The sequence below is a fragment of the Temnothorax americanus genome, unplaced genomic scaffold (assembly GCF_048541705.1).
Source record: "Temnothorax americanus isolate GAGA-0224 unplaced genomic scaffold, ASM4854170v1 Scaffold66, whole genome shotgun sequence".
NCBI lineage: Eukaryota > Metazoa > Arthropoda > Insecta > Hymenoptera > Formicidae > Temnothorax > Temnothorax americanus.
In genome coordinates, this window is record NW_027509788.1 from 217,367 (window position 1) to 243,536 (window position 26,170).

A 26,170-nucleotide genomic window follows, 5' to 3' on the forward strand; every position below is an offset into this window, starting at 1 on the left:
CGTAAACAAAGTTCAGTTGCTTCCTCATAGAGGAAGCTTTGTTTTCGTGAATTCCGTATATGAACCTTCAATTGCGTATAAAGTTGTGTCTAGTCAACTAAATTTAAATTAATTATATATGAAATAGGGGTAGAAAAAACCAACAAAAAGATTGGTTTTTGAGTTGTTTCTGCCAATATGTTCAGATTGTTGTAAAACGTCGAAATATCGTCTAAAAAAACCCGTCCGTATGTATGTATGTGCACATTTGATGTTGTGATTGCTCTAACTTCCGCAAATATTGACATATCGAGCTGTTTTTTTTTTTTTAATCGATAGAGTATCATTCAAGGAAGGTTGGTATTGAATTTGGAAATGATCGGTAAAGGGGTTCTTTTTTAAAAAAATTTTGAATTTTTTTAGAAATGTCTGTTGTTGCTCTAACTTCCGCAAATAGTGAGATATCGGGCTGTTTTTTTTCTTAATCGATAGAGTATCATTCAAGGAAGATTGGTATTGAATTTGGCGATGATCGGTAAAGAGGTTCTTTAAAAAAAAATTTTCTTTAATAGTTATATTGAAAAAGACTTAGGCCGGGTGGTTCAGAATTTCCAAACTTCCTCTATAAAGATCTGACTGTGAAAACCGGCCATACACGGAGAGAAAAATCTTACCACTGTATAGACATGCATTTTTTCGTCTAACCGAAAAGACAACTATAAAAAGACATCTTTTCGTCATCTTTTAGACATCTTTTCGCCTAACCGAAAGAATGACTATAAAGACATTTTTTCGTCATCTTTTAGTTTTATGTGGTGTCTGGGCATCTAGATGTAAATTATTACATTTTACGCGTAAACGCCTAACTGGATAAAACAAATAATAGACCAAATTCTCGGACCGGCAATAAGTTATTCGCGCTGGAAATTTATATTTTTTAATAAACTATAGCTCAAACGATTGCTCCTTAATTGCTCCTTTAAAATTAAAAATTGCTTTTTTTTTTAAATTAATATTTTTTAAAATATTTACAAAAAACGTAAAATTTAGTAATTATTACTCAAAAACATATTTTTAATAACTTTGCGCAACTAAATCCAGCATAAAATGATTGCTTCTTGATTGCTCCCTATTGCTCCATTATTACTTTAATAATTTATTACATTTTTATAAAAAAATTAACAGATTTATTATTTCACAAGTGACGGACGCAGCTGCCTATTGTAACTGTAGCTCGGTAGCTAACGGCGGATATATTCAAACGTAATATAACAACTCTATATTGTTTATAACTTATATTTCAAAAAGTTTAATTCTTTAACCAATATTGATTTTTGGTAGAATAATTGTTCCTCGCTTGCTCTATTGGGATATATTCAATTGCTCTATTCGTATAATTAATTTTGTATGATACTTTAGCACTTTTATTGAAAAATTAACAAATTAAAGGCCGGAGTACAAACTTTTGAGTAACGCATAAATGCATCCAGCCTTTTATAGTTTGTTCATTTTTCAATAAAAATGCTATAAAGTAGCATACAAAATTAATTATATGAATGGAGCAATTATCCCAATAGAGCAATATAGCTGCGTCGTCACTTATGAAATAATAAATTTGTTAATTTTTTAATAAAAATCATGCAATAAATTATTAAAGTAATAATTGAGCAATAAGGAGCAATCATTTTATGCTGGATTTAGTTGCACAAAGTTATTAAAAATACGTTTTTAAGTGATAATTATAAATTTTACGTTTTTTGTAAATATTTTAAAAAATATTAATTTTTAAAGGGGAGCAATTCTTGATTCTAAAAGGGAGCAATCGTTTAAGCTATTGTTTATTAAAAAATATAAACTTCCAACGCCAACTTATTTCCGCTAATTCCCGAGAATCGCCGACAATTCGCTCATGTATCATTATAAATAAAATAATTTTCGTTAAAATCGCGGGGTAAAACGGACCGATCGTCCCGTCGGCGGTCTTCTCAGTATCCCCAGTATCCCCACAAAGATGACGCCATCATCGCTGTGGGATTTCGCATTCGCAGCGACGCCGACGGGCCCGACCGACGGTCCGTCGTCCGTCTGTGTCAGTCTGTATTGGTCTGTATCTGTTCGTTAATCGATCATTCCGGATTCCGGGAATCGGTGTCGGTGCCGCGGGATCGCTCGGGATTCGGGATCGCTCGTGCACGTCATTCGTTGGTGGGAACGGCCTCGAAAGGGCAATCCGACAACGGAGGATTCGAGAGAACCGGAGGGAAGGCGATCCGAGTGTTGCAACGGGATCGGCGCCTCGCACGTATACGCACACGCAGTACACACGATACGTCAAACGGTGCGTGGAGCGCGGAGCTGGAGCTGGAGCATGATAGTTGCCAGGCGGCAAGGCCAGCGCGCGCGCATATCTCTCTGCGCGTGAACCCCTTCCCCCCGTGCGTGTGCCCCGTTTTCTCACGGCCGTGCGTGAGAATCTTGCGGTGAGGAGATGCGACCGTATCGGCGACGCGTGACGACAACGCGACAGTACGCCGTGTGACGCCGCTCGGGATCTGGAAGATTTGCATCACCGCCGCTGCCGACGAAGAAGAGCAGGGGGGAAAGATCTCACGGGGCGTCACCGGTCCCCGGAGACACGCCGGACGCTATGACGAGATAACAGATGCAGAATGAGGCGCAGCAGCAGCAGCGGTAACCTATTCGGTTACGCGGTCCTCACATTCACCCTCACTCGTCTCAAGGGTGAGTTCATTTACCACGCCACATTTTATAGGCGGTACGGCACGCGCGCGTCCTCGGCTTCCGCGTCCCGTCGCGCCTTTTATTTTTATAGCGCCATCGATTGACGATTACCGGACCGGAGGAAGCTGCCACCGCCGCCGCCGCCGCCGCCGCCACCGCCACCGCCGCTACCACCACCGGCCGCGTATTGTGCCCCGCGTGTCTCGCGCTTGAAAGTTGAAAGTCGAACGCTCGAGAGCTGTCGGGAAAAATGGGGCAGATTCTATATAACGTCTTGTACATAAAAGTGCACACGCGCAAAAGTGTTCACCCGCGCGCGCGCAAACTACACGTGTGAACTCGCAGGAGTGCGTGTATGCGTCCGCGGTATAATATATGTATGTCTTCTCAGCGCCGGGGGAGAGGGCAGCATTTACTCCGGGAATTAAGTCGAATTGAATTCAGGTCGAGTTGCGTAGACTTTGAGTTGAACGTGACAGCAAGGCGAGATTGAGTTTTATGTCATAAATCGGAATAAAATTGGCAATTTGTGTATTAAATTGTATCTCACATCCCTCTCAATTTGATTTGATACAATTACTCAAACAATTAGGTCTGTTGAAAGCAGATCTTGCCAAGCTACAAATTTTGTCGGCAGAAGGACTATAGATTTGATGCCGGTTCTGATATATTACATGATGTCGCAGAATGCCCAACAGAAATATAACAGCTGAACTGACTGATGTACTGGTTCAGAGTTTATCTTTTTTACTCCACATTGAAAGGAAAAAGATAAACTCTAAACTAGTGCAGCCAGTTCGGCTACAAAAAACAAACCCATAATCAGACAGCAGATTGGCAGCAGAAATTGAGCAGATCCTGCTGGAACCGTTTAGGCTCTGCGCGGTTTCTGTTCTCAATCAACTCAAATTGCCTGTCAGTAAGTTCTACTTATGCGATTTCTGCTGCCAATCTGCTGAATGATTATATTAGCAGACTCTGGCAGAATATAAGCTGAATGCAGATGCAGTTGATGTCAGTCTGCTGACATGTCTGATCAAATTTCTTACCAATCTGCCAACATACTGCTATCATTTTACTTACTAGGTAGCGAAGTCTTTCTGTAAGAAAGGAGAGTCTTGATAGCGGAAATAGAAAAAATATGTACGAAATAATTAATAAGTAAATCATTGTTTGTTATATGGGAAATTTATATGTTAACTTTTCTTTTTTACGCGTTTTATCTTTATCTTTTTCTCTCTTGATAACAAGTACGCGTTAATATTTATAGTACACGCAGAAGGCGGAGTTGCTTGCAAGGACCAACATGGGCACTCTTACGAGAGCGGCTATCATTATATTCCTGGACCTGAACCGTGTACCTTCTGCATTTGTGACAATGGCAATCCGAAATGGTGCAAAGCATTTATTTGCAAATTTCTCGAGGTATGTAGCGTCAGTCTAGTAATCGAGTAAATTCTATTGCCTTAAAGCCTGCAATCAGCATTTATTGTTAGAGCCACAGTTGAACAATCAATGGCGTCGCTTGACAAAGTAAGAAACAGTAACTTGAAGATTTACATCACAAATTTGCTTTTTGTATAATAGGAGAATTGCAAGTCTTTCCGGCGAGGTAATACCTGTTGCGAATTTATTTGCCTGGACGACACATTGTCATCGATATCGAACGACAAGGCTGACGAAGCAGGGACTAATGTGATAGATGGAAACTCAAATTACGATATAGGTCTACGATCGGTTGCCAGTTTCGTGACAGCTATATTTTCACTGAGTCTATTATTTTTTCTGATACACCGTCTGCGCCAACGTAAGATACAAGGTAACGCGATGTAGGATGTTTCGAGTCTGTGAAGAGAGGTTTCAGCAGTTTTTCCAAGGAACAATGATCCATGTATCGCTATATATTTAGAATTAATATAAGTAATTAAAGACGCGCTCTTTTTCACAAACTTGAAAATATAAAAATATATGTACAGCCCTAGCTATAAAAGTTTGAACGCATCGGGAGTAAATGCAAAGAGTTAAGATTAATTGAGAGAATAAATGATTATGACATTGCTTCAAACATGCTTCCAAGTTGTATCGAAGATATGTGGAAAGACGGTAGAAACTCGGAAATCTTCCCGATATGACATGACCCCTCAGTCATTGGATTAGAGTCTTATTGGCCCGTATTTATAATCCTTACTTATTTCAAGATCGTCTTAAGTAATGTCTTAAGATGCTAATACGGCTCTGTATTATAGGGGAAAAGAGTCAAATGGAAGCCACTTAAGCATAAAGTAAAAAAAAAAACATTAAAAATATTACATATTTATTTTTCAACTTAGTGAATCTTAAGCTACAACTAATTATTCTCTAACCTAATTCTAATTAAGCTCCAACTAATAGCTTCTTGATAGTATTCATAAAAACTCTAAGAAATCATCAAATATAAATGTTATAATTTGAAAAAAAGTAGCTTGGCTCCCATTACCCAGGGTACAGAGTAATGAGAGTCGGTACACAGGTAATTAGATCCATCACTAAATAAATCTAAAATACAATAATATATCTACTATTTTTGCCATATTGCGGCACAAAACAATATACTTTTACCAATAGGAACTTTAATTATTATAGGAACATGCAAACTCAAAAAATCTCAAAAAACCCATCAATACTGACGAAAAAAATCGCACACGTATTCTTCAGCTGAATCACATCCAGAGCATTCAGCGTGAGCGTGAGCCCAATTGCCAAAAGATCTACATTGGTACCATAATTCGTTTGATTTCCCTGTTTCAGCACAAAAGGTGTAGGTATTTTCTCTATCATCATCGTTACTTTCATGAAAGCCATTTGACTATCATTACCTCAAACGGATTATTTTTAATTTGAATAGATTGATCAAAAAACGTGATCGTTTTAAGGCAAAAAGTTGTTTACATATATTACTGAAGTCTATTCTAGTGATAAAATGTAGTGAATTGAAGTAATATGCATATTTAATACTCACATTTCATAAAAAAAATCGATGATTATAAGGATAGCGCAAAAACCACTTGAGGCCTTTTCAGACATAAAACGACAACTGAGCGGCGATTCAATTCATTAGCCATCTTCTTCTCACGTCTCTCTAATCCAGCGCTAAACAAAACACGCTCGAACTCATTCGGATACACGTATTAGGGCTATGACACAATACAAAAGTACAGGTAATAGGAACAGGGAATAACCAAAAGTTCGTTAATTACAATCTAAAAAATTTGAATGCTATGATTGGTTGGCAACAGGCAATAGAATTTCTAACGTGACGGAAACTCTATGTCTATTGCCTGTGTCACTGTTTATTCTGCACTTATACATTCTTATTTCTATTCCCTATTCTTATTGCCTATATTTTTGCTTCCTCATAGAGGAAGCTTTGTTTTCGTAAACCTCGTATATGTATCTTTGATTGTGTATAAACTTAGGCATAATCAACTAAATTTTAAAGAATTATATATGAACGAAGGGTAGAAAAGGCCAAAGAAAAAAATGTTTTTTTAGTTTTCTATGCCAATGTGTTCAGAATGTTCTAAAACGTCGAGAAATACACTTTTTAAAAAATGTCTGCGTTTTAAAAAGTGCGCGCGCGTGTGTGCGTGCGTGTGCGTGTCCGTGTGCGTGTGCGTGTGCGTGCGTGCGTGCGTGCGTGCGTGCGTGCGTGCGTGCGTGCGTGCGTGCGTGCGTGTGTGTGTGTGTGTGTGTGTGTGCGTGCGTGCGTGCGTGCGTGTGTGTGTGTGTGTGTGTGTGTGTGTGTGTGTGTGTGTGTGTGTGTGTGTGTGTGTGTGTGTGTGTGTGTGTGTGTGTGTGTGTGTGTGTGTGTGTGTGTGTGTGTGTGTGTGTGTGTGTGTGTGAGTGTGTGTGTGCATAGTATGGTTGTTCTAACTTCCGCAAATTTTGAGATATCGGGCTGATTTTTTTTTAATCGATAGAGTATTATTAAAGAAAGGTTGGTATTTTTGTATTTTTGAATTTGGTGATGATTGGTAAAGGGGTTCTTTCTTTATAAAATTTTGAATTTTTTGAGAAATGTGGTTGCTCTAGATTCCGCCAATTTTGAGATATTGGGCTATTTATAATTCTGTTATAGGGGAGACCGGAGCTAATATAAGGTGTCCACACTTTACGCTTTTTTCAAGTTTACTAAAAAACTAATAAAGATATTTGGCTAAAATTTTAATGGCGTAACCTTTCAACCTTGCTATTAAAGAAAAAAAACAATTAGAATCGTTAATTTTTTACCATTTTAAAGAGGCGAATTTTTTAAGTAGGCAAGTCAAGCTTAGACAGATGGGCCCCATATGTGGGCTATCTGTCCACATAATAAAAAACACATTATTTATATTAATTTTTATACTTATTTATAATATTATTTATTATTAAGGTATTCCTTTCATGACACCAAAGTCTTAAGAATTAACTAATTTTTTAGAACGAGAAAGTTAAAATGCATATCTTTACGCTAGAAGAAAATTAAACCACATTACCGAGCATATAAAGAAGAATTATGACTTTGAAAATTCGATATTTTATATGTGACGTTATCGAAAAAGTCTATTTTCCACATTTCAATGTAATAATTTGTTTATCAAATTTCTTAAAATATTAAATATTAACTGCGCTACATATTCGCTAAACTCTATACTTTTGATAGTGCCGATAAAAATACAGAGTCACCGAATATTTAAACAAAATATTTATGTTAAAAGTTGACTTGAAATGTGGTTTATAGATAAATATTTTTAATGGCGACTTTCAAGGAATTATTTGGCAACGCTGCAAGCTGTGCGCTCATATGTCACATTTCAGTTCATTACGTTTATTATCAACTTTTATTTTCACAAATTGTCCCTTATTTTTGCCCACATTACTCCTCACTTTATGTTTCTTATCACTCATTACTTATTATGATAAAATCTCTCTTTGATAAAAAGAAAATGTCACAATATTCTTTGATTAATGAAATTGACACTTACATTGACACTTTGGTTATCAACTTCACATTTTACAATCGGCGCCCTGAAAAGCGCAGCGTTGCCATATTGTTCTGACAGTAAAATTTACCAAAAAATGAAAAATTTGTAAATACACAATATTTTTAATTTTTTCTTATAATTAAACATAATAATCAATTATAACTTGATTTTATATAAGTTGAATGCAATATACAAGAGTTTGCTGAGGCCCTGCTTAAGCGCCTACGAAATACGCTCCTCCGTAAAAGGAATACCTCAATTAATATATAATATTGAAAAAATTCCCTAGTGGAGTCAGAGCAGTAATAGGCACTTTGTGTAGATTTTTTGACAGGATTTCTGCGTGACTTTTCTTTATATACGGTGGCATCAAACTGATTTTGAGTCCGTTCCAAAATTAATGTGATGAGTTTCTTTTGTCCCCTCAAATTTTTAATCTTTTTTTGTATTTGGGGCCTTTACTTTATCCTCGGCAGCGTTTGAAATAGAAAATATTCAATAATTTAAGACAAATTCATATATTTAACTTGACGTGTATTTTTAAAATAAAAATTTGGTGACGATTCTTGAATCGCAGGATCAAGTAGCTGCTCGTAGGTCACTTTTTTACAGTAACGAGTGAGAGCCCGAACACATTTATTCCAAAGTCTAACGCTGTTTTTGCGAAAAGATTCTCGCTCGATTTTTATTCTTTTATTCTCTATAAGTATAATTTTATTAGATATGTCTACCTTATCTATCTTAAGAAAAGTCTTTCTTTTGTAGTTACGCACCATTATCTAATTATAAAAGAACAATTCGTCACACACACACACACACACACACACACACACACACACACACACACACACACACACACACATTGAAGTGTGGACACATTGCTCCATCAAAAAATAGGATAGATAGCCCCGACCACGTTTTTCAGTCTTTAACATGTTGCCAATTTTAGATTATGCGGAATTAAGATTTGACGCTTCTCACACCTGATAACAATATATTAATTGATAATATGGTAAATGTTTACAATTAGGGCCCCACCTCCGATGACATATGTTGTCAAGGTCACCCTTCTGAGTGACCTTCAGAAAGTTTTAGTTGGGGGTCGCTTCTTATTAAAAAGTTATAAACAAAAAAAGTTTGAAAAATATAGCAGCTATTTTGAGTATTGAAAGGCATAAATGACTAATATATATGTCGAAATAGTTCACGCATACACTTTTCACGCGAGACGAGTTGTTACATAGGTTCGTGGCGCGCTTTACAAGCTCGAAATCACACAACGAAATCACAACTTCTATAAAGCAGGGCATACACACGTGTGTGTGTGCCCAGCTTTAACGAAAATCACAACTTCTATAAAGCAGGGCACACACGTGTGTATGCCCTGCTTTAACGAAAATCATAACTTCTATAAAGCAGGGCATACACATACGTGTGTATGCCCTGCTTTAAGCAGATATTTTGTATACAATAAACGAGCTTGTAAAGCGCGCCACGAACCTATGTAACAACTCGTCTCGCGTGAGAGTCAAACTTTTTTTGTTTATAACTTTTTAATAAGAAGCGACCCCCGACTAAAACCTTCTGAACGTCACTCAGGAGGGTGACCTTGACAACATATGTCAAGGTCAAGGTCATCGGAGGTGGGGCCTTAATTGTAAACATTTACCGATAATATTATGAATTGCTTACTTTAACTTGAGTCAAACTATTGTCGCACAGCAAATTTTTTTACTATAAAAAAATGTGAATAATTGTTTTCGCTTTTTTAAAAATGTATATAGCGTCTGCGAGAAGCATCGCAAGAAAACAAACAACGTTTAAATCTCTTACGTAGAGCATTTTTAAACTATTTGTTACAATGGTGGAGACGTCTGTCTCTCAAAACCTCAGACAACAGTACTGTGGACACAGCTCCCGTAGACAGATAGCCCCGGTCTCCTCTATTGTTTTGTCTTTTCTACCTCTATTTCATATATAATTCTTTAAGATTTGGTTGATTAGACCTAGCTTTATACGGGATAAAAATTTTGAATTTTTTGAGAAATGACTTATGACAATCTAACATTATTTGAACAAAACATACATTAAAAAGCGATGCTCTAATCTGACCTAGAATAATGTAATATTTGACCCAGAAGAGGATGGAGTCCCGGAGTCCGTAAAATTTCTGTGAAAATTATATAAAAATAAAAGTGTACAAATTAGGAATTTGTACATTGCTTTTTATTGTGCTCATAAAGGCTTTCTTCTATGAGGAAGCCAAATTAATAAATATTAATAATTATGCATTAAATAAAATACAAGCTTCCTCATGGAGAAGCTTTGTGAGCGCAATAAAAAACAATGTGCAAATTCCTAATTTGCACACTTTTTTGTATTATGTGAAGGTCTTTACTGCATAAATCTTATTACCTCATGTCCTCCTACTCCGTAGCCAATAAAACGTTTTTAAATATAAGATCCTACTATAAATACCGGCCTGTAATTGGTTTAATAACATCTGAAGATTGTGCTTAAGACGGTCTTAAATATAAGATCTGACTATGAATACAATGAACTATTATAGGATAAACTGGACCGATGCATGAGAAGTTAATCCCAAACATAAAAAATAATTTTTCTAGCCACTACATATGGGTTAAAAAAATATATCAGATGAAACATTCTTAAAACGTCTTAATAAAATGCCAAAAATAAAAGCGCAACTGTGGAGGTTACATAGACAAAAAACAGTTTTTAACTCTATAGGCCACAGTAGACTGTAGAAAGTAAAAGTTATGTAATATTTTTTTGTCTTTTATTGATATGAATACTAAGGTATATTTTGTGTTTCAATCAATCGTGTCGAAGAAACTGTCATAATGATTAATTTTGTCAATAGTTTCAAACCTTTTACATTTACTCCCGGTACGTCCAAATTTTTTGTTGATACTGTATTTTGTGCACTTAGTTTGTGTGGCAGGTCGAGAAAACAGACAACTTGGAGAGGACCAAAGAAGCTTAGGTAATATGGGATATTTGGACAGAGGCGGGTTACCCCATGGGGTTCCCATGGACGACATACCTTGCGGGACGGGTTACTCCCTGTGGAAACCACCTGGCAGCAATTACTTTCCGCGTGGCGAGGCGCCTCCGCCCTACGAGGAAGCAATCGCAGCCGCGAGGGCGGAACAGGCATTGTTATCGATGAATCCACACACGCTGCTTTCGATGAACTTCTCAGATAATTATATGCCAAATGGTAACAATCACGCAAGCGTGGCAATTGTTGCGGACACGCAAAACGACTTGAACGCCGCGAATCCGCAGGCGTCGTCCAACGATAGTAACATACACACGCCCTTGATGTCTTCGTCGAGCAGACCATTGTCTAGTCCCAGCGCGTACGCTGGTTATCGACCAATAAGCCAAAGCAACGCGTCGTCCACCGTTGGTCTGAACACGAGCACTTCCACCACGAGTTTTACAATGGGGACAAACACGTATGAGAATCTACCGGTCTCGTCGGTCGCCATGACAAGTTTCAACGACAGTCAAAACTCCGCAGTGACCAACGCCAGTACGCAACCGTTGCTATCGATATCGCATTCCACCATACCTAAGAGCTATCGTCAGCACACGACGATGTTCCCGCGCCAGAACGGTGGCGGCGCATTCACGATATCAGCAACTCTGTCGAATTCGGACGTGTCCTCCCATCGCACGATTCCGCGAACGTTGACTTGCGTCGCCAGCAGAGCGAAGGATGTCCTGACAGATTGCTCGGCGAGAGATTATCTCCGCTTGTCACCGAGCAGCATCGCAGCGCCCCAGAGCCTGTCACGTCCTGTACAGCTGTCCGCAGCTGCAGTTGCAACCTCGGGAGGCTACAAAAGCATCAAAGACTCAGATGCGTTTTACACGGACGCCTCTGTGGCGTCGGTGTCTGGTCTGGCGCAATCGGAAACGTATCCCGCGGACACGGCAAATGTATCCGAACGGACTCGCGAATACACGGTATAAAAACATACAATTCACCGTAATACAAATCACATTGAGACATTTACATTACTAATTACGACCTTCTATCGCAGCCTTCGCTGAGCGTGGCTAACGAGATCAATGCGAGCGGCAGCTTCGAATCGGTGACGTGTACTTGCAGTATGCAAGCGTTACCCACTCTACACGACGACACGGACGATTATCGAAGTGAGTGCGAGAACTGCAAGAGCGCGACGGGTTCCCGCTATTACTTGGATAATGAGGACGAACTCGCTACATCTCTTCACGAAACCATGACGTTGCACAGAAGGCCGGACGAAGCAGCATCAAGTGCCACACCACAGTATTATAGAACTTCACTTACACTGCCGACGAGTACGCGCCAACGTACAAGGTAGACATTCTATTAATATAATATTTTTAGAACTATTTTTTAGAGTTACGAAAAACTTTTTTTTTGCATTTACATTTTTATCAAGCGTAAAATGTTTGTTCGATATTTAGAGTTTATCACATGTAAAAAAAATCGCTAAATGAATTTTTAAAGTGTTTTTCTATCCAGGATTACCGGAGCTCGTGAAAATTGGTTCAACACCATGCCAGAAAGTTCTAGCGGATCTTCGGACGAAAATTAAGTATTATGAAAAAAAAATAGAGGAAAATGTTCAAGTGCGCAAATAAAATTATACACGCACACACAAATACATACACACCTACACAAACACGTATAGTATGTATATGATATATAACTATTTAAAAAAAGAATTTTACCTATACAGAGTGTCCCAGAATAATCGCGCTTCTCCTTTCGGGTGAGACTGTTGGTTGAATGTCAAGCGTATCGATCATTTTTGCGTCATGCTAGGTTCAAGATGAAGATAGTCAGACTCGTTATGTAACGTTTAACGCGATACAAGGACAGCTCTGTGTTAGAGTTTCGCAAATCTTTTCATTCGTTTGGCATGGTGGCATGGCAGCTTAAGTCTTCCAAAATTCTCAGCTTCTCTACTCCTTCCACATAACATCTGAGAGAAACTGCCAGTTTTTGGGACATCCTCTATAGTGTTTATCGTAATTATCATCATAATCGTTACGATTGTCGTCATTATCATTAGATAGCGGAGGTACGTGAGGTTTTACTGCGAACGAATCCTTGGGAGTCTGAAATGCACTAACAATAAGATGGATCAGTGGAAAACATCTCGTAGTAAAACATTGCGAGCCTTTGCATCAGATGTTGTCAATCATTATTGGCATCGTTATTGCCATCATTATTATCATCGTCGCGTCACACTATGTTACCAGTATCTTTCCGAATTTATTTTACCTGCCGAAGTATTCCGTTTCATGCAAGAAGATTTTAATGATAGATCTTTATTGTAAAAAGTAGAATGAACTCATATCTGTATATGTATATGATATTAGGATAGTCGTAAAAATGTAACAATTCATGAAACTTCTTCTTTCATGAAATATCTGAAAAAAGAAAAACGCGAGGTCGGTATATAAATTATAGTAATATATTTGTTGATATACATAAGTTGCCTATGGTACCGAATATTAAGGACCCGCAGCAGCCCTGGGTGAATTTTTATGAGTACGAGTTGACCCGACGCTCCCGGGGATAATTGGAGAACGTTACTGTTATCATCGACCACTTTTGATTGAGCGATATAAATAAGCGAGCGTTCCATTATTTTATTTTATAATTTACATTTTTAATTTTTTATATCTGTGGACATATGTACGCATTTACGCAGCGCAGCAACATTATATATCTCAAATCATTTTATTTGCATTTACTAATTCAAATTGTACTATTTTTTACGCCATTATTATTTCCTGGAAAGGCAAATGCAGAGATAACATTTTTTTTTTATTTGATTGTGTGTAAAATGTTGTGTATTTAAGCTTTAATTAAAAGGATCAATTTTAATCGAAAGTTATTATTAAAAAGACTGATGGACAAGCAATCGGCTTTTTATCAAATTTTTACTAAGAAAAAAATTATCTTTGCATTTATCGGAGTGTGGATACGAATCAAAGAAGCGACTTATGCTTTACTACATTATGTAGATATATGTAAAAAAAGGGGGATAAAATTCGGCTGCACCTGTAAGGTTGTATCCAAGTTGGAAAGTAATAAAGAACGGAAGTGCCAAAGTGTTCACGTTAGACGAGTACGGTGAAATTGTGATATTTTAATTATGAATTGTCTATAATTCAAATAAAGAAAGGAAGATACGTATAAGTACAAGCGCGAGAGTAGAAGCTGCATTTCGTTTCGGCATTCTAATCATGACATTTGTTTTTTTAAGATTGACAAGAGATCGACGAAGAAGCGTTTGTTTTAGTATCGCAGTGTTTATGTAATCTCTCTCTCTCTCTCTCTCTCTCTCTCTCTCTCTCTCTCTCTCTCTCTCTCTCTCTCTCTCTCTCTCTCTCTCTCTCTCTCTCTCTCTCTCTCTCTCTCTCTCTCTCTCTCTCTCTTTCTCTTTCGATGACTCACACAATATCGACCGAACCATAGTTCTTTGTGATTGTAACATTGAACTTCTTTGGGCTTCTTAAAACCTCTTGTAACTTCATCTTATTCATGATACTGTGAAATACAAATGATTAGCAAATAAATATTTTCTTCTGATTGCCAATGTACTGGTTGCACCGCATATTTCCCGTTCTCACATTTTGTTTCTACCCCACGCCACGATATATGCGTAATATTTCAGATGTATACTATATATAAAAAATATATATATATCTTTTATATTTATATATATATAGTTTATTTTAATATTTAGACCAAGTAAATAATATTATTAAGTCCAAGTAAATTAATTAATTAATTGAAATTAAAGTAAATAATTCTTCATTTTTATTGTGTGTTCCAATATTGAAAATTATATGGCATGAATTATTGTAATCAATTTTCTGTTCCATTTATTTGAAATATCATATACTGAAATATTTCGAATGTTAAATATGTGCTTGAGTACTGTAATAAGATTCAAAAATTACAAACTCCATCAAGTATCTTACGGGGTTGTTAGCGGTCAGGGAAAGCAGAGAACAGTCCAAGGTATTAAAAAATAATCGGAAGAAACTGAGAAATGTCAGGATCAGGGAATTTCTTAATCTAACAATAAGATAAGATTAAATTATTGTAATATCAGTTTCAAACGTTTGAATTATCTTTTCAAAAACTATGAAACAATTTTTTTTTATTATTGAGGAAAGCATAAGTATTTTTTATGATTTTTAATTTAAAGAAGTTTAGAATAACAAATTGAAGTTCGGCAATTGAAGTTTGTATATGCTGTAATATGTTATTTTTTTCAGGAAGTAATTTGCTGATATACGTGTGTGTATAGATAATACACATGTAGGCGGGGAAGAGGCTATTACGGACAGGGCGGGTGAGTGGAGATGGACCTCGGTTTGCTTGGAAAGTTATAAATCCGAACCGTACAATGATAACCTCTTTTCGCCTTGTAAGCAGAGGTGGGATGGGGTTGGGTGGACTTTGCTTTGCGTGGAAAGTACAACGCTGTCCAGAGAAATTATCCACGCAACTTTTCAACTTTCTAGGCAAACCGAAGTCCACCTTTACCCGCACCCCTGCTTGCGGAAGAGGGGCTACCACCCCTTCCCCGCCTACAGGTGTACTGTCTATATACACATATCAGCAAATTGCTTCTCGTATACTACGTTTACGCGAGCTTTACTTCTGTAGTAACTTAATACGATAATTCCTTCGCGTAAACGGGATTTTGTAGTAACTTGCGATAATTTACTCCGCGTAAACGAGTGATATATCGTAAGTTACTACAGAAGTAACGCTCGCGTAAACGTAGTATTAGAACTAATGTTACTTTATAATACCTAAAAAAAAGTATTAAAATAAGTTATGAAACTTTAAGGGTGTTCTGGATAGTTAGTCAAAATGCTACGAAATTGATAAAAATTTAATGTCATATATTCTGTATTCTCTTTCAAAGTTCGGGACTAAATTTCAAATCGATTCACAATTTAGATAAAAAGTTATCAATTTTTTAATATTCGTTTTACAAAGGGTTTTACAGAGAAAAGTGTAAAGAACGGGAAAGATCAAGAAATATGTTTTTTCTGTTTTGCTAACAACTCTGTGGTATAACAATACAAAAAACATTAGATTGAACAGAAATAACAGAATATAATATACAAAAATGATAATTTCGCATACAATAAAAAATCCCGATTTTTTTCAAGTATGCTGTTGCGTCGAAACGCGCGTAACGGTGTACTCAACATATGATAAAATAATCGTCATAACAGGAAGAAAGGCGGAAAATAACCGAGTTTGTTGTGATCGTCTTCGTTGCAGTCAGTTAAAAATCTTTTATTTGCTATTGTTTTTTCAAAGATTCCGTTCGCCCCGTCACAATTACAAAACACCTTTCGTAGCGAGCGCGACCGCCATCGAGACCGCCGTCGAACTCGAAATCAAGTTGCAGGATGCGACGCTCAACGGGATCTCGTGGTCCGCCGGGCTCTCGTTTAAAAATCACTATGCTCCGTCAACACGGTTGTATACATGTGACATAAAGTATTATGCTTATTACACGTTATTCATGTATATGTACATATGTATAAGATATACATACTTTTTTCTTTTTTTCGTTTTTTCTCCTTTTGTGTACGTGTCTCTGTGTGTGTATGCGTGTGTTTATTAGTTAACTGTTACTACGTTTACGCGAGCGTTACTTCTGTAGTAACTTTCGATAATTTATCCGTTTACGCGGAGTAAATTATCGTAAGTTACTACAAAATCCCGTTTACGCGATGGAAAATCCCGTTTACGCGAACGAATTATCGTAATAAGTTACTACAGAAGTAACGCTCGCGTAAACGTAGTATGTGTTCTCTCAGCCCTGACGAAGTACGTAATATAGTAAAATATATGAAAAATCGCTATACGTAGGCCGAAGTGACGCGGTGTCGTAAATGCGAACGCGTCTTTCTGCCAGATGGAAATTCGATCCCTTCGTTCTCCACCGCATTCTCCAACAAACACGGAAAACGGAGAAATAACGTTCGAAGAAGCGAGAATTCGAATTTGTCCGTTGCGAAAAGTCTAACATTCATTTTTACCAATGCAGATTATATAACTTTAATCTCAATTGAACTTACTTCTTATCTTTTTCTAATTCTTAGAACTAGACAAAGATAAACAGTAAGTTAACCCAAGATTAAATTTAATCTGCATTGATAAAACTGGACATAAGAGGATTGGTTTCAGGGGAAAAAAATAGCACATATATATATATATATATATATATATATATATATATATAGGTATGTGTGTGTATATAGTCTCCTCGGGTTCTCGAAGGGATTGAGTTAAGCCGGTATTCATATATATAGTCCGTTCTTATTTCAAGACCGTCTTAAAGCTCCTCTGGGCTCTTTCCCGACATCTCATGAGATGTGACGTCATCAGAAGCGAGAAATGTTGAGAATTGACACGTTGAGAATTTTTGTGTAGTATTTCTAAATATAAAGATATTTGCCTAAAATAACACTACACATCACTTCAGCACACTTCGAAAATACTCCGAGTTGAAGTTAAGTTTATCCCTTTCTCCCTTAACAGTTAATAAACAGCCGTAAAATGAATGTAATACGAAATCTAGTCATGCGCCTACGCACAAGCCTGCATCGTATCACATTCGTTTTACAGCTTTTTATTTTGTCAAAGGAAAGGGATAGACTTAACCTCAACTCGGAGTATTTTCGAAGTGTGCTGAAATGATCTCTAGTGTTATTTTAAGCAAATATCTTTCTTTGGAAATACTACGCAAGAATTTTCAACGTGTCATATTTCTCCTTTCTGACGTCACATTTCAACATGGCCGCGACGAGTACCCAGGAGCCTTAAGTAATGTATTAAAATGCTAATACTGCCTTTAATCAAACTTAAAACAATCTTAAATATAAGATCTGACTATTACTACGTTTACGCGAGCGTTACTTCTGTAGTAACTTACGATATATCACACGTTTACGCGGAGTAAATTATCGCAAGTTACTACAAAATCCCGTTTACGCGAAGGAATTATCGTAAGTAACGTAGTATTAAAGATATCGCGTAAACGTAGTATTAAAGACGTCATTTACTACGTTTACGCGAGCGTTACTTCTGTAGTAACTTACGATAATTCCTTCGCGTAAACGAGATTTTCCTTCGCGTAAACGGGATTTTGTAGTAACTTGCGATAATTTACTCCGCGTAAACGAGTGATATATCGTAAGTTACAACAGAAGTAACGCTCGCGTAAACGTAGTATAAGTCTTATATTCCAATTCTGGACATGCATGCTGTCTGGGATCACGCGTATTCGATAAGATATCTCGTCCTCTTCACCGCCTTGAGGATTTTAAATACATTCCTCTCCTGTCTCTTCTTGCTTCTTCACGTCATCGCGCGACCCTTACTCCGCGTTCGTTGCATTGACGCCACCGCGAGACCTCGTCGAAAATCGGTCATCACAATCTCTCTTTCTTTTCTCTTCACTCCAGACATATCTACGCTACGCAGCGCGGCGATTTCGGAGGATCGGAGCATTCTTCCTGATCTTTTCAGCCACAATTTTCAGTTTTTACGGCAAACGGTTCGAGGGATTTGATCCGGAGAACAAGGTGCGCTAGGCATTTCGGAACCGGAATTATCTGGAAAAAACGACGTTATCTATTTACATTCTAAGGTAACCGATTAATCGAAATCCCTCAATTCCCCTAATTCCAGATTGTTAAGGCCCGGGTACACATACTACGTTTACGCGAGCGTTACTTCTGTAGTAACTTACGATATATTACTCGTTTACGCGGAGTAAATTATCGTAAGTTACTACAAAATCCCGTTTACGCGAACGAATTATCGTAAGTTACTACAGAAGTAACGCTCGCGTAAACGTAGTAGTAGTACCATACTACGTTTACGCGAGCGTTACTTCTGTAATAACTTACGATAATTCTTTCGCGTAAACAGGATTTTCCTTAGCGTAAACGGAATTTTGTAGTAACTTACGATAATTTACTCCGCATAAACGAGTGATATATCGTAAGTTAATTACTACAGAAGTAACGCTCGTGTAACGTAGTAACAATAACTGCTGAGTGTCGTCTTATCGACACGCTACGCTGATTCGTTGGGTCTAAAAGTAAGAGCCAATCACGTGCTACTGAGCGGTTTTGCTGAACGCGCCGAATGTCCAAAATCGGACATCTAAAGATGTCATTAATACTACGTTTACGCGAGCGTTACTTCTGTAGTAACTTACGATAATTCGTTCGCGTAAACGGGATTTTCCTTCGCGTAAACGGGATTTTGTAGTAACTTACGATAATTTACTCCGCGTAAACGGTTAAATTATCGTAAGTTAATACAGAAGTAACGCTCGCGTAAACGTAGTATAAGACGTCTTATGTCCAGATTTTAGATGTAATCTGGGCTGTTGAAAAATCGCCGTTGCTGCGTTGCGAATGTACCACAACTTACAAAGAATATCGCGTTGGCCATCATCATCATCCTCATTATCACCATCACCATTGGCCGAGCACTGATCGCGGTAGAGCAGTCGCCGTTTCTTTTTGTTTTGTTCACAGCTCGCACGATCAACGCTTAATCGGCTCGCGATCACAGCACTTCGCTTCCACGATCGTCATTTTCTCTCGACGAAGATCACAATTTACGCATCGCGCGACAGAGGACAAAAATTCACGATACAAAGGTGCTCTGCGTCTACGTCGGCAGAAGTATTACAATTAGCGAGATCTACAACTATATGTATATAATACGTACATAATATATATATATATATTTTTATATTTCTTTGTCTTATTTTACTCGTGTCCGTTTAGTTGCGTGGCGGAGTTAGATCGGGAGTTAGAGTAGCGTCGAGAGGGATGATGCCGCACCGATGAAAGAGTTAGTTTCGTGGAATGTCTCTTCGCTGTTTCTCTTTCTTTCTCTTTCTCTTTCTTTTTGTCGTGGCAAGCCTCCCCTGAACGCGCGCTACGGGGATTTTCGCAGATACGAGCGATTTTTTAATCTTGGTGATCGATTGTTACAAACTATCTTCGTCTTTTCTCTTGTATCGCTGCAGATATCTCCGGGTGAGATTGAGACCATCCAAAGGATGGGTGATCGGAATCATATATCTTTTGGAAGAACCCTTTAAAGTCAAGTATTTTTGTATATCGAAAGGGAATAATGACAGTTATTTCCGAAATTATTCCCAGCAAAGCCAAGCAAACGCCAAGTAACATGCAACTTACATACTTATAATTTCCTACTCAATAATGTAAACACATATGTTATATTGCATTTACATTGAGTAGAAAATTATAACTTGCATGTAAGTTGCATGTTACTTAGTGTTTTCTGGGTTGTTTCCATCCGATTAAGCTATTCTTCCAAGAGAAACGTGATGCGCCCTTTTTCCCTGGAAAATCTAAACTACCGTCTCAAACAGGAGATATCTTCGCTAAGGAAATCGCGGCCTATCGTAAAAAGACATTCGTTCTTCGTCATTCGCCCAAGTCCAATTATTCGGTCACATTTGATAGTTTCGCAGCAATTCTTAAAAATGTCTCACTGTTACTGCGCATCTCTTTACGGGATTGCGAGCGACCTTTGCACCTCAAAGATTCAACAGCGCGACCGTTTGCGTTACGAGCTTTTTAACATTAAAACCATTTTTAGCGATAAAACTTCGCAAAGTTAGAAAAACAGAGTTTTTATAATAATAATTAAACTATAATATCATATAATAAAGATTAATATCTTATTAAATATATAGAATGCCCAATGTAATGCAATTTCTTATAATTAGGGAATCTCTATGCGATAAAATAATTAATTGCTATTAAATTCCACTTAAAATTTAAAGAACACTTGGTTTTCAGCACCATAGTGCTTGAATTATCAATATTATAATATAGTTTTGCAATTGCTCCCCAACAAAATTTCAAAGAGAAAATATAATTTCAAATCTGTCAAGAATTTGAGACTGAAAGAGATTTTTTTAAGCAGCTTTTTCTAAATTTCTCTCCGATCAAGAATGAGTCGGTATACGATCTTATTAAACACTCTGTGTTTCCATTTTGTATTAATTACAATGTTGATTCGGGATAACTAAAGGCACCTAACGTCTCGCTGAATGCTGTTTCTGCTGTGCAACGATGATTAATCGATAATATGATGGAATTTCCTTGTTCTACCGATTCCTTTAAAGATTTCTGCATTCGTCTCAAGTGCCAGAAATAAAAAGAACACTTGGCTATGAAATTACAATCGTAAAAGTAATAGCAGAACCAGAGAAATTCCGTGTACGCATAATACACAATCGCGAATCGAGAGCGTATACTATTTATTTTTTTGAGGCGTAACAACAAATTGGATCCTAAATCGCTTCTTCGCGTGTATTACAGATGGTGAATTAACACGATTCACGGCACACCTCGCTTCGTTAACATCAAAGGATGAAAGATTAACTCTCGAGACTCGATTATATTCAAAGGACCCCGCACGATTCTTATTGTATCATGTACTTGCTTGTGTACATCATCTCCTCTACTACAGTTACAGGGGGGGAGGGCGGCATTCATTCACGGACATTCATATACATACATTATATACATATATTGCGGACAAGCACACAAATGCAAACTCGTGTAGACAAACGTACGAACGGTTCTTGTGAAGGAGACTTTTAAATGCCTATAATTCTTTTGAATTAGTTTTTAGTAATCATAAAAAGTTGATGAAATTTGAGGTTTTTCAATAGGGACACAAGAACTAGTAAAACTACAACATATCAAGTCAAGCAAATTGACCAAAAATGTTTTTCTCATAAAAATCATGAGGGATCCTTTCGCAGTCTGCATTTTTTGATTGACCGACTTCCTACTTTTCTTTCTCGAAAGACACCATAACTATTCTAGCTTAAGATAAGATACTCACTTTGCAAGCTATAAATTTCGATCTCGCGGAGTAGTGGATCGTCCTATAAACTGTGCTATCGTATCAAATTTAAAAAATGGAAAAATGACGAGAAATATCTAAAGTACTCTCTTGCAAATTTTGTTTTATTCTGGAAGATGTCTGCATCCGCACCGTTTTTTTCTTTCGAGCCCCGTGCACTTCATTATGCTGGTAATATAAAATTGATTTGTCTGTCGTAAAAATCGTGAATGTAAGTGCTGTCGTAAAAATCGTGAATGTAAGTGTAAAGTGACAGGATGTGAGAGATTTCCCGATCTATCGAGGACCCTTAATCGTCTCTCGAGAGTGTGTCCAGAATAATAATCGCACTCTATATATGTTATATAAGTTGCAGTAATAACTATCAACTACAATGTGTTATTTTGCACCGCGTATCGGAACCTGCGGACTCGTCCGACCTAAATTTCTCGGTGGCGCTATCGGAAAAGTAAGAGGTAGAAAAATATACGTGTGCTGCACGCGCTGCGTATCTATTTGATTCAGTGCAGCAGCAGAGAACGTGATTCAACCTTTGGACGCATAAAAAGAGATCTCATCGTGAGACCTTGTGATATTACTTTTTTTATGCTGTTCTTCAGTATCTACAATCAAATCGCTTTCCTCTTATAAAAAATCTTTATAAATCTTTAAACTATCTCTTTCGACGATACTCGATATAAATTAAATCGAAATTTTCTGCTGTTTTCCGTGAACTTTCATTTAAACTTTCATGCATCCAGGAGTTGAAAAACTGTTCTCAGCTCTGTGTGCTCTGGTAACAGATACGCGTGCATATACGTCGGCACAATATATTCGTTTACTAAAACTCTTCATCGAAGTACATCATTCGAAAGTATGAAATTAAGGTTTTTCCTACACGTTTTGACATACATTTTAAATATATCTTCTAAAACACTTACGAATCTCTCTCTGAAGAACAAAGGGAGAAGATTTTTCTTCTTAAAAACAGATGCGATAATAGCGCCTGGTCGAGAGAACACCTGTTACGCTTAAAAATTTCTTTCATCTGTTACTTTCATATCGCTACACCTGTTGTAGCAAAAAGATGAAAATGTTTTAGAAGGGAGAAGATAGAAAGATAATAAAAAATTAAAGATATAAAATTTGGAGAGAAATTAGAGAAAAGATTGTACAAAGTTGGACTGTTGAAACCTGCTCTAAATAGGCGATGAGGATGTCTCCACCAAGCAACTATTTACACTTCTTGTACAATTCGTCGTGACGAGCGGCGCGTGTTCTTCTTGCTTAACTACGAAAACTACTCATCACCTACGCGTACGCACGATGGGGATAATACTACAAAAGTCTCGCACGCACTACTTACCAGTTAATCTACGCTATCCTTCACTTCTTCGAGTCCAGATGGCACCGATAGCGCGCGCTATTCGCTAATCATTACTCTAAGTGTATCACTTAGAAAAAAAAGAAGAGTTACTGGGCATCCCACGAAAATCGGGCAAAGGGTCTAGAAGATCTCGGAGAATCTGCTAAGCGAGACTAATGATTCTACCCTGTTTTTACGTCTGTACATCTGTTAGAGTTTGCCTATAACTTTGCAATTTTCAGCTCAAGCTTTATCGTTACGTCCACCAAACCGGTAAGCGATTACCGCGGACAAATAGTATTGTTCTTGTAAATATTTATCAATGTTAATCAAGTTGTAAGATTTAGATCGATGCTTCTCTCTACGTGTTGCTCCCCAAAGAGGTAAAGTCACGTGTACAAGAGAAAATTTCTAAGAAAGGTCAAAAGACTAATAAACTTCTAGTAACGGATTGTCTAAGCTTCCTTTGTTCCGAAGTAAGACGTAATGGAGAGCGAAGAATCAGAGAAATAAATAAAGTTCAATCCACAAAGACTCTGATGTAATATCGATTGGTAAAAGACAGAGGAAATATGACTAAATCTCATCAACGTTCAAGGGAACGATTCTTGTGATTTCGCTGAAAGAGATAGAGAGAGAGAGAGCAACATCTATGTACATGTATATACATATGAATTGCCAAGTTTTCGTGGTATACTCTGGCACGCATACGACATTACGTTTGTGTACTCGCGAAATCCTATCAAGATCGATACTTAGTACTAGCTAAACCGACCTCGTTCACATCTCATTCCGCTGCCAAGATACTTTAACTTAAAACACCGGGAACTCTCCACTTTGATCTGGGATACTGGAATAGACAGATCGATCGCTTACAAACGGACGATGGAGTAGGAACGAACTCGAAGAAACCACTAAGATATAAGTATACTTATATCTCAGTGGAAGAAACTTGGATTTATTTCGACGCGCTAAGCCACCCTCAGACGATGCGTTCTCCATTCGACAAAGGGGCAAATGTACATTATTAATTTATGTCGCATTTCTAAAACTAACGAAGGCTGCATTTAATGTATTCAATTAAAACTCGTTCAATTTTTCATCGAAATTGAAAAAAAAAAGAATCCACAATTACGTTTGTTTCATTTTTCTTTCTTTATAGAAATGTTAAATTTTTGATCAATCTGATCAAGTATCAATGTTACCACTTGTCGCACGCAGTTACATATCTGTATATTCTGTCGAATAAACGCATCGTTCGCAGGTCGCCTGAAATAATCGATAAGTATGCCAATAGAAAGAACGCGAATGGAGCGGGGAAGAAAAGATGTTCACGAAAATCACGGAAATATTCGTATATTCGAATAATAGATCGCGAGTATTGCCATACCAACGAATTGCACGAGGAGGTCGGGAGATGTGTACAAAATGCAATTATCACAAACGCAGACCCGGGAAACATACGTCGTGCGTGCGTCGTGCATGTGTCCACGGAGAAGAATACGAAAAAGTACAAAAATATAGGAAATCGATAATCAGCGTAATTGTCTCGTAAAATAGTCTTTAGATATCAATGTAGCGCGATCGAGAGATCGAGATTCGCGGCTCTCACGGAGCGCGGGTTCTTTTCTTTTTTTTTCTTTTCCTTTTCTTCTTACAGAACGCGCGATGTACGTAGGAGTACGCAACGAAGATCACTCTCATTCCTACGCCATTAGCTTCGTACCTTCGTACGGGGGCCTCTCTGTTAAAGAGTTGTATAGCCCTCGCGCAATCGCGTGCAAGAATAAACGAACGAAGAGTAGACGAAGAGGCGAAAAGAAAAACAAGATAATGGCAAAACGCGCATGACTTTCTCGCGGAAAGAAAAACGCATTTGTCGGCGCGTTTGCACGCGCTTCGTAGAAAAGTCACGGCCAGCTTACGTGCGGCTGGGAACTCTCCCCTTATCATCTACCCTTCCGATACCACACTCCCCGTCGTCAACATTTCTCATTTGTCCTCGTACACACATACAGACACATACGCGCGCATTTTTCTCATTTTATTTATCCATCCCGCTGATACACTTTGTGCCTCGCGTCCGTCCCACTTTATGATATATTCTGTATCAACGAAACTTTAGAAAAGCAGAGTTTTGTGTGGTCGACGGACGTGGAAAGACAGAGCTGAGTGGTCACACGGCGCAACGAAGCGGCCTTCCTCCTTCGCACAAGGACTCCTTATCCGAAAAGAATTTCTCCTTCTCCTCATCTTCGTTTTCCTCATCTTTCTTTTATCCCACTTTTTCTTTACCTGAGACAGCGCAGCCACTTGGGCAGCATGGCTGCGCATCTCAAATAATCTCAAATGGAGCCGCTGCTATCACCAGGGAACACCATCATGTTTTCAGCTCCGTACGATGGTGTCGGCGAACTCCTCGCGTCCAGGGACGCCCTGCTGGCGGAACTAAAACTGCTGGAGCTCAGGTCCTCGTAACTGGCCACCGATTGACTACCACCTGAAAAAAATACAGAACTGATCATCGACGAGTCGGCGAGGAGCGCGGTTTCTCGTGCACGGAACTCGTTGCCGCGCTTTTAAGAGAGAATCATGCTGCGCGTAACAAAGACACTTATAACTTATTAGCCGGTCATCAGCTTACGTCATTGGCCTTAAGGACAAGGTCGATTTTTTTGTAGAATAATGAAAAATTGTTCAAGGTGCAATCTTGGGAGGTGCATATTAGAAGTTTTCGTTTGATGATTTAAATTAATAGAAGTTGAGATAGTTGAGATAAATTGCACTGAAAAGGAGAAGGAAGAAATAATTAAATTAAGATTCCAAAATCGAATATTTATTTAGCCAAGTTCTCAAGTCGTTTTATTTCGTCATCTACTGAATGTTAGTAAATTTTTCCTTGAGACCGATGACATATATGTCGATAGATCGTTAAAACCAGAAAAGGCTTCTTGATCTGTAGTCACGTGTGCGTCCAGCAATGAACGATTGTCGTATTTTAATGTTCAATTAATTAATAGCAGATTCAAAAGCGAGAATATACAGACGTATCTGATAGAGATTTAATTAATAATTCGGAGCTCTCCATTGCAC

General features: G+C 37.9%; 2 protein-coding genes across 5 annotated transcripts in view; one reads left to right on the top strand and one right to left on the bottom strand.

Moving 5' to 3' along the window:
- Positions 1-2,052: 2,052 nt before the first annotated feature.
- LOC143905690 (uncharacterized) lies at positions 2,053-14,168 on the top strand. 4 transcript variants are annotated; one of them, XM_077421247.1, is made up of 6 exons: positions 2,053-2,721; positions 3,992-4,146; positions 4,309-4,540; positions 10,690-11,723; positions 11,801-12,102; positions 12,256-14,168. In XM_077421247.1, exons 1-6 carry the CDS (start codon positions 2,649-2,651, stop codon positions 12,341-12,343), a joined length of 1,884 nt encoding a protein of 627 aa, XP_077277373.1. In that variant the 5' UTR covers positions 2,053-2,648; the 3' UTR covers positions 12,344-14,168. The 4 variants fall into 4 exon arrangements, with proteins under 4 accessions (XP_077277373.1, XP_077277372.1, XP_077277374.1 ...); XM_077421246.1 differs by having other exon boundaries at positions 2,054-2,721; positions 10,678-11,723; XM_077421248.1 differs by having other exon boundaries at positions 2,055-2,721; positions 10,678-11,723; positions 12,271-14,168.
- Positions 14,092-26,170, bottom strand: part of LOC143905689 (uncharacterized) — a 33,668-nt gene continuing 21,589 nt past the window's right edge. Inside the window, exon 12 of the mRNA XM_077421245.1 lies at positions 14,092-25,577. Coding sequence (XP_077277371.1) covers positions 25,423-25,577 — 155 coding nt within the window. The 3' untranslated portion in view covers positions 14,092-25,422. The remainder of the gene's footprint in view (positions 25,578-26,170) is intronic.

Coding starts and splice junctions, on each gene's coding strand:
- LOC143905690 (XM_077421246.1), top strand. CDS start 2,649: ATGAGGCGCAGCAGCAGCAGCGGTAACCTATTCGGTTACGCGGTCCTC. Junction 2,722..3,991: donor CACCCTCACTCGTCTCAAGG/GTGAGTTCATTT, acceptor TAATATTTATAG/TACACGCAGAAGGCGGAGTT. Junction 11,724..11,800: donor AACGGACTCGCGAATACACG/GTATAAAAACAT, acceptor CTTCTATCGCAG/CCTTCGCTGAGCGTGGCTAA.